The 10,995-nt window shown below is 41.2% G+C and overlaps 1 protein-coding gene across 12 annotated transcripts in view; it reads right to left on the reverse strand.

Moving 5' to 3' along the window:
- SRPK2 (SRSF protein kinase 2) overlaps positions 1-5,736 on the reverse strand; it is a 231,135-nt gene extending 225,399 nt beyond the window's left edge. For 5 of the 12 annotated variants that reach the window (XM_053926875.1, XM_053926869.1, XM_053926868.1 and 2 more), the window contains exons 1-2: positions 5,147-5,171; positions 5,002-5,056 (exon numbers count right to left, since the gene is read on the reverse strand). Coding sequence is in view for 4 of the 12 variants with exons in the window: in XM_053926870.2 (XP_053782845.1) it covers positions 5,002-5,056; positions 5,595-5,724 (185 nt within the window). In the remaining 8 variants the exon portion in view is untranslated. Of the gene's footprint in view, positions 1-5,001; positions 5,057-5,146; positions 5,330-5,594 lie in introns of those variants that run through there. The other 7 variants (XM_053926870.2, XM_053926866.2, XM_053926867.1 and 4 more) reach the window with 6 other exon arrangements.
- Between the last annotated feature and the right edge of the window lie 5,259 nt (positions 5,737-10,995).

Consider the following 10,995-nt stretch of genomic DNA (forward strand, 5'->3'; position numbering starts at 1 on the left):
TGTGGTGATACAACATTTCTGCACCCCATCTGCGGTAACTGTTTACACAAATCTACACAAGTGGTAACATTTGACAGAACTACACACACATACACACACACACAGAGAATGCATGTAAAAACTGGTGAAATTTTACTAGAGTTCATAGTACTGGGTTGGCCAAAAAGTTTGTTTGGTTTTTACGTGTAAGATGGCTCTAGTCGTGCTGAGCTGTCTTTAACTTCATTGGAAACAATTTTGTTAGATTGTATTGTGACAGCTGTCCATATCAGTGTGCATTTTATTAAAAATTTATCAAAATTGGTGAATTTTTGTGTAGCCATTTTAATATTGAAGATGGAATAAAATACAGAACATTTTTATATTATGCTTTATTATTTCAAGAAAGGTAAAACACCACAACTGAGCCTCAAAAAAAGGTCTGTATTTGTGCAGTGTACATAGAAAGCGCTATGACTGATCAAGCCGGTCAGAAGTGGTCTCCCAAGTTTTGTGCTGGATATTTCTCACTGGACAATGCTCCTTGGTCAGGAAGACCAGTTAAAGTTGATAGCCATTAAATTGAGACATTAACTGAGAGCAATCAATGTTATACCATGAGGGAGATAGCCAACATACTCAAAATATCTAGATCAATAAAGTTATTGGTGAAAATGAAAAATGTGTCTTTTATTTTACAGAAAAAACTCAACAGACTTTTTGGCCAATACAGTATCATGCCAATGTCAAGTTCCTGGTTTTGATAATGACCTATGGTTATGCAAGATTATCACCACTAGGGGAAGCTGGATGAAACAGAACTGGTTTAATTCATAAAAGCTCACAGAATTAAACTAAACTAAAATGAATGAAGAGCCCTGACCGGTAGGGCTCAGCTGGTTGGGTGTCATCCCAAAAAGTGAAAGGTTGTGGGTCAACCCCAGGTCAGGGCACATGCCTGGGTTGTGGGTTCGCTCCAATCAGGGCATGTGCGAGAGGCAACTGACCAATGTTTCTCTCACGTATAGATGTTTCTCTCCCTCTCTGTCTCCCTCCCGTCCCCTCTCCAAAAATAAATAATAAAATAAAATCCTTAAAAATAAAATGAAGAGCTAGCTTGCACATACAAGTAGGTAATGATAAAAGTAGAACAGATTACATCAAACGAAGTACCAGGGAAATCTGTACTCTTTTTGCAACTTCTTGGGAGTCATATTATTTCAAAATAAAAAAAAATTATAAAAAAATAAAGGAGTTAAAAAGTAATTTACAGCCAAAAGCAAATGTCCATCAATGGATGAATGGGGAAAATGTGCTACACCAATACAACGAAACATCTGGCAATATAAAGGCATGAAGTACCAATACCTGCTACATGGATGAACCTTAAAAACATTATACTAAGTGAAAAAAGTCAGACATAAGACCACATATTGTATCATTCCACTGATTTAAAATTCCAAAACAGGTGAGTTCACAGAGGCAAAAAAAATAAACTAGTAGTTGCTAGGGACAGGGAAGAATGGGGAGTAATTGCTAAATAAGTACAGGGTTTCTTTTGGGAATGATGAAAATGTTCTTGACTTAGACAGTGTTGACGGTTACAAAACTTTTATGAATATATCAAAAACCAGTGAATTATAAACTTTAAAAGATAAACTCTGTTATGTAAATTATGTCTCAATAAAACTTACCTGTAGTAAAAAAATCAACAAATAAAAAATACCTTTTGAAAGTTCATACATATACACATGCCCCAAAGCCAAAATCTATCACAAGCCATGTGATTTAGCTAATTTTTAAGATTCAGGATTGAATGACAGACACTGTGGTCCTTCCCTGATGCCGATTACACCAATCAGCACAATTAGTAATTGGCAAACTAAACTCATCAGAACAATATGACTAGATTAAAATTTTGACTCTGCTAAGCCGGGATATCTTAATCTTATTTATGAGAACTACAAATTCCAGAATACTAAGTAATGGAATGGCCTAATTCATAAAAGCTCACAGAATTGAACTAAACTAAAATGAATGAAGAGCCAGCTTGCACATATAATGATGACAGAAGTAGTCACATTGTATCAAACCAGGCCCATGTAGTCACATAGTAAAAATTCAAGTTTGACAGTCATTGTATTAATACAGTTTAAATTTAGCCCCAGTACATATGCCTTTTCCTCCTCTAGAGAATTAAGCAAAAACACTGGTCATCAGGAAACCTGAATTCTGGATCAAACTAAGCTAATTGTGTGACCTTAACCTCTGTCAGAGCTGCCTGTAAAATGAGTAGTACACCTCAGACTACCACACTCCTGAGGTCCCCTCCACCACACCTCTACTCTCCAGCGCCACTCCTCTCATCCTGAAACAAGTCACCGTTCTCCCAATGGCCTGTAAGGTCAGGCCTTCCTCACTCTGACTCCTCCACACCCGCCCCCATCACCATCCTCTTCTGTAGCACCCCAGGCCCCTGACCTTAGGGTTCCTCCAACATTCCTAGCCCACTGCTCCCCAGGACTTTGCCACATTCTCTCATTCCAGCTTCAGTTCAATGTCATCTCCTCAGACAGCTGTGTGTGAACCCTAGTCACAGGCTGCCTTGATTCAATTTCGCAGCTGGGCATGTTCCTTACTCATGCTGTGTCCCCATTTCCTGGTTTGTAAAATGATGATAACAATGTTTACCTCAAGGGTAGAGTGGCTGGCAGGTTCAAATGCCATCACTATTACGGAGCCTCATCTTAATAGTCTCCATATACCTTAGCACTATCTGAAATCAGCATCTTTGTCATCCTTGGGGAGGAGCTTTGTTCCTCTTATTCAAAGCTCTATCACCACCTCCTAGGAAAGGCATGCAAATACTGTTGAATACACGCATAAATAAATATCAAGCATCCCTTTAAAAATAATGTTTTGATTCAACGAATCAAGGCTTGGCTTTAGGCCCTGGCCAGGTAGTACAGTTGGGTTAGGGCATCGTCCCAATACATCAAGGTTGTGGGTTTGATCCCTGGTCAGAGCACATACAAGAATCAACCAATGAATGCCTAAATAAGTGGAACAACAAACTAATGTGTGTATGCGTGAGTCTCTCTCTCTCTCTAAAATCAATCAATAAAAATTTTTTAATGACATTGCTTTAATCAAATGGTTATATAATTGGCCTGATCTCGTTCTTTTAGGCATTGGCTGGGCAGGAGCGGGAGGGGGTGGTGGAGCAGGGTAGGGCTCAAATCTCATCACATAAAAACAAGAGACAATTGAAGAAACTGACTGATTAATCTGTGGGAGTAAAAGTTGAATATTGTGAACATGTGCTAATTCTTTATAAACATACCACATAAATTCCAACCACAGCACACCAAAAAAGAAAGGCTCTTGGCCATTAGGAAAGCCATTCCCTAAAGTATTTATATACACACACACAAGCATATACACATTAATATATACACACATACATATGTATACATATATATAATACACACACAACACAGTACCCTCCACCAAACCCCAGGCATGCTTTTTTCAATTCCTTTTCACATTTCTGAACATAATGGGCTATGGGGAAATAAAAGTTGTGATGAAAACCCAATACTTAGGATCCTAAACATTACAGTTCTCCTTTCTTATTGAGTAAACTTGCATCTTTCACCAAAGGAAATACCAAATTTGAGGTTATGACTGAGTGGAAAGCTCGCGTTAATTTTTTTTTTAAACATTTAAAACTACCAAATATTCCATTCCGGTTCCTCCCCCCAGCCCCCCAGTTTCTTTTCCTAAGGAAGGCATTATGTGGATATCCACATTTTGTGGAATCCTGAACGTTACTCACAAATTATGTTCCGTTTTGAGTGAACAAAAATCCTGTCATGATATACCACATTAGTAATGACTTGGGCGGTTTTCATATACGCCACCAGTGAGTATGAAATGCCCTAGGCGGAGACCAAGGTGAATGGGAAAGAAAGCCTAGAAATGCTGCAGGGTAGTCCCCTAAAGGAAACAAAAAACTAAAAATGCTTCATGATTTTTTTTAAAGATGATCATGGACTGTCAATCCCCACAGTACCAAAATTACCACAGAATGTTTCTTATTCAAAAGGAAAAGCAAAGCCACAAATCTAGAAGGAGTGGCAGACTTTTTTTTAATTAAGGAAAAGAAAGATGTGGCGGCGCTCTGCAGTCTCGGAGCAGCTCTCCAGGAAAGGGTTCTTGGACGCCGACCGCTCCCACTCCAATCTGCGGCCGGGCTGGAGGGTGGCCGGCAGCTGGCAAGTTTTAAATATCACCACCCTATTCGTCAACTCCATGCACAATGAGGGCCCAGGAAGCCGCGCCAGCGACCGCCAGAGTACACACCCACCCGTCCCGCGCAGCAGTCACGCTCGGCTCAAGCATAAAGTTTCGAATACAAACCCGAGCGCCCCAACGCTTAGGTCTCGGCGCTGAACTCGCGCCAGGTACAAAGCAGAGACGAACCTCTACAGACAACGGGCTCGGGTTTTCAGCAGAAAGGCTGAGAGGCAGGAGCCAGGGAGGACGAGGCGAAACGGACACGCACGCACACACTCACTCTCTTCTCCCGCACACTCCGCCCCTCTTCTTCTCGAGCCCCAAAGCCCAGGTGGGAGCGGCTAAGCAGCTTCAAGCCTCACAAGGCGTGCTGGAGCCTGGCGCCAGTGTCCCTCCCAGAAAGGGCCCACGACCCCAGGGCCAGCTCTGCGCGCAGGAGGTGGTGCGCACGCCCGGCGCCCCCTCACCCGCCCGCCCCGTCAGCCACGGCGACAGGGAGCAGGGGAGCTCTGGGAACTGGCCGCTGCTGGCTCGCGCGCGCCCCTCCCCGGTAAGCCCCCTCCCCCCAGGCCTCCTGCTGGGCGTGCAGGCGGCTAGCACCGGCGTCCCTGGGGATCAGCCCGCCCTCCGGCCCTTGGGATTCGGGCAACTTCCCCAGCGTGATCGCGGGCTGCCCACGACCGTGCAAGGGTCACGCTCCGCCCGAGTGCAGAGTGGACTCACTTTTTCGGATGTTTCTCTCTTTTCGGCCTCCGCTTTCGGGCCTGAATGGCCAGCACTGGGGAAAGAGAAGAGACACATTAACGGTCGGGCTGGCCAGTCTGCGGGGTCGCGTGGCCGGGAGGAGGGATCGCCGCGGGCCACTCACCTTTCCGGGAGCTCATCCCAACGCAGCGGAAGCGGGGCGGGGGTCTTCGCGGCAGCAGTGGCGAAGCGCGAGCCAAGCCGGGCTGCAGCCTCCACTCGCTCCGCCAGCTGGGAGGAGGCGGGGACCGCGCCTGCGCCGCTGCCTTAGCCGCTCCCGCGGGGGGCACAGCAAGACCCGCCCCCGGCCGGCCCCGCCCCCACCCTCCCGGTGGGGTCCGGGCGGACACCGGGACTCTCCCTAGCGTCCCTTACCTACCCACCCACCCCCACCTGTGCAGAAGCGACACCCCCACCAGGACCACCTGCGCGGGCCCTCGGCCTCCTCGCACTAGCCCGCGGCTTGGGCCTCCGCCTCCTGCGACCCCGCAGCTAGCCGAGGCCTCCTGCCTCTCCAGGGCACCGGGCCCGCGCGACCCTCCCTCTCCAGCCGCAGCCTCACCCCTACACACCCCGGCTGGTGGCATCGCCCGCCTCTCCACCATGCGCCTTTCCTTGGCCAGCGCCTCTGCGGGTCTCACGCCACTGTTCTTCGCGAGGCCTTTTCTCCCCCTTTGCTCCTCTACATCCAGGCATCCCCATGAGCACCGCTTCCTTTCCGGCGGGTGTGGAAAGGTCACTGGACTAAGAGCTGGAAGACCTGGGTCCTTCACTAGGTGTGTGACCTTGGAAAAGTCATCTTATCTGACCATTACCTATCCCACAGGATTGCTTGAGTTTAATGAAAGAATAGTTGCAGATAGCATGGAAAGTAGAATGAAGTTTTTGCACGTGAATTAAATAAATACCATGTGCACAACTATTTAACCCAACAATACCAAAAATACTGTAATTACTTTCTCCATCTTACAATAAAAAAAAACTGAGTCTTAAAGAGGTTGAAAAGTATACCCAGCTATGATTCAAATTTAGGCCTAGCTGCCTCAAAGCTCTTTCCACATATCATGCTTCCCAATAAAGATGTAAATCAAGTTGATAATGGGACGAAATAACTGCAGTGTTCCTTTGTTTCTTTAAATAATTATAATATTTTTGAAAGATAGTCATTTTGACCATATACTCTCACTTTAGTAACACAACTGCATTTTTAATTGATCAAAGTAGCTTAGTCTTCATTTGAAGTATGCTAAACCCTATATCAGAAGTACTATATCAGAAAATAGTACTTAGACTTGAAGAGCTTTTTACTTTCTCAACTTTTATCTTAAAAAATATCAGACCTACAGAAAAATTATGAAAAAAATATAATGAATACCCATAGTAACCCCCTATTCACCAGTTTTTAACATTTCACCACATTTGCTTTCCCTGTGTAAATGTGGGGTTGGGGGAATGTTTTGTTTTTGCTGGATCATTTGAGTTTTTTGCAGACATTGTTACCGTTTACTCCTAAATATTTCAGTATGTATCTACTAAGAACAAAGATTCTCCTACATAATCAGAATTCCATTATCACTCCAAGGAAATTTAAAATTAATATAATACTATTATTTGTAATATACCAAGGCCATATTCAAACTTTCAAAATGTCTTTTAGCTGACTCTTTTTCCAATCCAGGATACAATCAAGGATCATGTGTTGCATTTAGTTGTCTTGTATTTTCAAACTTCTTTAGTCTAGAATAACCCCTGGTTTTGTTTTTTTCCAGTACAACATTGACTGTTTTGAAGAATCCAATTCTACTGTTTTGCAGAATGTTCCTCAGTTTTTCCCTATTAGATTCGAGTTAAATAATTGTATCAGGTACACTAAATATGTAGATAATTCGGTGTCAGTACATTGTGTCAGGATGCAGGACAGATATGATGTCAGTTTGTTCATTATTGCTGATGTTACATTTAATTATTTCATGGTGAAGGCACCTTTTTCCCTTTTTATTTAAAAAGTAGCCTGTGTAAAAAAATGGACAAAAGACTCAAGAAATAGACATTTCTCCAAAGAAGATGTACAAATGGCCAACAAGTGCATTACAATATGCTCAACATTGTTAGAGAAATGCAAAGTAAAAACACATGAAATACAATTTCATGTCTACCAGAAAGACTTTAACTTTTTTAACAGAAAATAATTGTTGTCAAGGATGTAGAGACATTGGACTCCTCATACATTGCCGGTGGGAATGTAAAATGGTATACTCACTCTGGAAAATAGTTTCACAGTTCCTCAAGAAGCTAACCATGGAATTATCAGCAATTCCACTCCTAGGTATATATCCGAAATAATTGAAAACAGGTACTCAGACAAATCCTTGTACACAAATGTTCTGAGCATTATGAATCACAGTACCCAAAAGGTTAGAAACAACCCAAATATCCATGAGTGCATGAGTAGATAAACAAATTGTGACAGAGACATACAGTGAAATATTTTTCAGCCATAAAAAAGAATGAAGTACTGATAATGCATGTTTCAATGTGGATGAACCTCAAAAACATTATGCCACGTGAAAGAAGCCAGGTACTAAAAGTCACATATTGTAGGAGTCTATTTATAGGAAACATCCAGAATAAACAAATCCACAGAAAGCAGATTGGTGGTGGCCAATATCTGGGGGAAGTAGAAATGAGGAGCAACTGCTTAATGGGCAGAGAGTTTTATTTTGTAGTAAGAAAAATGTTTTGGCACTAGATTGAGGTGGTAAATGTACTAAATGCCACTGAATTGTTCACTCTAAAATGTTTAACTTCCCCTTGTATAAATTTCACCTCAATTTTGAAAATAGTAAACTGTGGGGTGTGAGTATGCTTCCCCAAGAATGTTTTACTCTATGTTCTAGCTTCGACTGATGATGCTTGCCTGAGTCAAGTATTACTATAGTGGTTGTAGAATAATATTATAATCGTATCATTCCATCTGTTCCATCTATTTCAATTGACATTTTGATGTGAGGAAGAGCTTTCATTTCTCCAGCAATGCCTTTGTTTTCTATTTGGGACTTATTTTCTGGTTTTGATTTTGGTATCAACATTGACAGTAGTTACTATCACTTTGATTTTTGATTCTTGAATTATCCCATATTTGACAGGAAAGACACTTTAAACTTGCAATGTCCTTTGGATATGTACCAATCAGTTTTTGAGCACCTCTTTACACTCTGGCATTTGATATTCCAAGAAACCTTGTGCTTTCCCTAACTAGATCGTGGAACCAGCCATTTCTTGAGTCTTGGCTTATTGTACAAGGTGATTAGAAGCTTTGAAGCCAAAGAAATCTGATTTGAAACCAGTTTTTTATTATTTTTAACAGCTTTATTGAGATATAATTCACATACCACACAATTCACCCATTTAAAGTTTAAAAAAATCATGATTTTCCATATATTCACATGGTTGTGCAGCTGCCACCACATTCTAATTTTAAAACACTTTTATTGCCCCTAAAGGAAACTCCATACCCATGAGCAGCCACCCCCTATTTTCCCCCAACCTATCCTTGCTCAAGCCCTAGGCAACCACTAGGATTCTCAGTCTTTATAGACTATTCTGTACAGATCATATAAACACAATTAGACATGTGTCCTTTGTGACTGCCTTCTTTCACTTAACGTAATGTTGAAACCAATTTCTGCCTCTTCATTTCTGTATATCCTTGGGAAAGTTACTTAATTACAACATCTGGAAAATGGCAATAATATTAATACCAACTCTCCTAGATCAATATGATAATGAAATAAGATAAGAAAATATTCAATAAACAGGAATTATCATTAGCACTGTTTGAGAAACACTACCCCATCTGTTTGCTGAATCTTGAGGATTATTTGTTCCACAAGTACTTATGAAACACCTATTACATAACAGGTATTATCCTAGGCATTATTCTATAATAGTGCACTAAGCACATAAAAATCAAATAAATATGTGAAATAAATACTATGCTTACTAGATGGTGATAACATCTATGTAAACGTACACACACACACACACACACACAAAACCCAGCAACCTGTTGGTAAGGTGTTTAGGAAAGGCCTAATTGAGAAGGTAACACAATTAGCCCTGTCTGGTGTGGCTCAGTGGATTGGACATTGTCCCGCAAACTGAAAGGTCGATTCCCAGTCAGGGCACATGCCTGGGTTGCAGGCCAGGTCCCTGCTTGGGGATGTGCGAGAGTGAGAGGCAATGAGAAGCAAGCAATCAATGTTTCTCTCCCTCCCTTCCCGTCTCTCTAAAAATAAATAAATAAAATCTGTTTTTTTAAAAGTAACATTTAAGGACCTCAAAATGATCTCATCACTCATCATATTTCTACAAGTTAGGAGAGAACTATATTTGCCACCTAGAATATTTGTAATGTTAATTAAAATACACCAACCTAATTAGCAACAAACACCTTTACATATATTATATTAGATGCTTAAAAAAGAATAATAAATTATAGACCTACTCTCTGCCAATATGGAAATTACAAATTTCTTTAAGATGCATTGTAATTTAGAATGACATTTTAAAGGAAATACAAAAAAGAAGGATAAAAGTAATAGAGTATGAGTTTAATATTTTTATTTTACCATGATTTATTGCTACATAAATCAATTATGTGGCCCTGGCCAGGTAGCTCAGTTGGTGTAAGAGCATTGGCCAACATGCCATGATTGCATATTCGATTCCTAGTCAGGGCACATACAAGAAGCAACCAATAAGTGCATAAATAAGTGGAACAGCAAATGATGTCTGTCTGTCTGTCTCTCTCTCTCTCCCCCCCCGTCTCTAAAAATCAATAAACAAAAATAAAAAGTCAATTATGTGAATTACTATAATTAAGAAGGGAACTAATACCCTATCAGTGTGGCTCAGCTGGTTGGAGAATCATCACATAACCAAAAGGTTGCCTGTCAGATTTGCAGTCAGGGCACATACGTAGGTTGCAGATTCATTCCCGGGTCGGAGCTCATAGGGTCAAGTAACCAATCAATGCTTCTCTCTTGCATCGATGTTTCTCTTTCTCTGTTCCTTTCTTTCCTCCTCTCTCTCTAAAAGAAGTGAAAAATGTCCTCTGGTGAGGATAAAAATTAAAAAATAATAAAAAGGGGAAGTAGCCCTGGCCAGGAAGCTCAGTTGGTTAGAGCATCGGCCCCATACACCTAGATTGCGGATTCTATCCCCAGTCAGGGCACATGCAAGAATCAACCAATGAATGCATATATAAGTGGAACAATAAACTGATGTTTCTCTTCCTCTCTCCCTCTCTCTCTCTCTCTCTCACTCTCCCCCCCCACTTCCTCTCTCTCTCTCTAAAACCAAGAATTTTTTTTAAAACGCGTGAAAGTATTAGAACTGGATATACTTTAGTCTCAGTAACAGTGCAAAAGAAGTGAAAACGGCAGTGCATGTGCATTTTTCCCCCAACCTAGCTCAGCAAAATTCAAGAAAAATGTGTCAATTAATTTTTACCAAATGTAAGAGAAAACTAATGAATGCTATAAATCCAATTGCACTCTTACATTTCCAAGTTGAGCTACTAAATCACGTTGTATCTTAGGAGGTATATGTAGTATGTCATATAGTTGGAAACAGACTTGAGAGGTCACATAATCCATCTGGGATGCTTTAGTGGATGAGTACCTAGACTCCATCTTACGGTCTCTTCAATGCTTTTAAATTTTTAGAGAAGTTTCTTTATATCTAATATACATTTTCTATTATGATCCTTTTCTAATATACATGATTCTATTATGATCCTTCTATTATGATCCTATTACCATCTAAAGCCTGTCTCTTGTTATTTCATTAGAGATATTTCTCATTGGCACTAGCATCGTCATAACAGCAGTGTAACACAGAAATTAGTGTACAGAGCAGTAAAGCCAGGCTTCCAGAGATCAAATCCTAGTTCTACCATTAACTAGCTGG

Source organism: Desmodus rotundus, chromosome 6 (assembly GCF_022682495.2).
Source record: "Desmodus rotundus isolate HL8 chromosome 6, HLdesRot8A.1, whole genome shotgun sequence".
Lineage (NCBI taxonomy): Eukaryota > Metazoa > Chordata > Mammalia > Chiroptera > Phyllostomidae > Desmodus > Desmodus rotundus.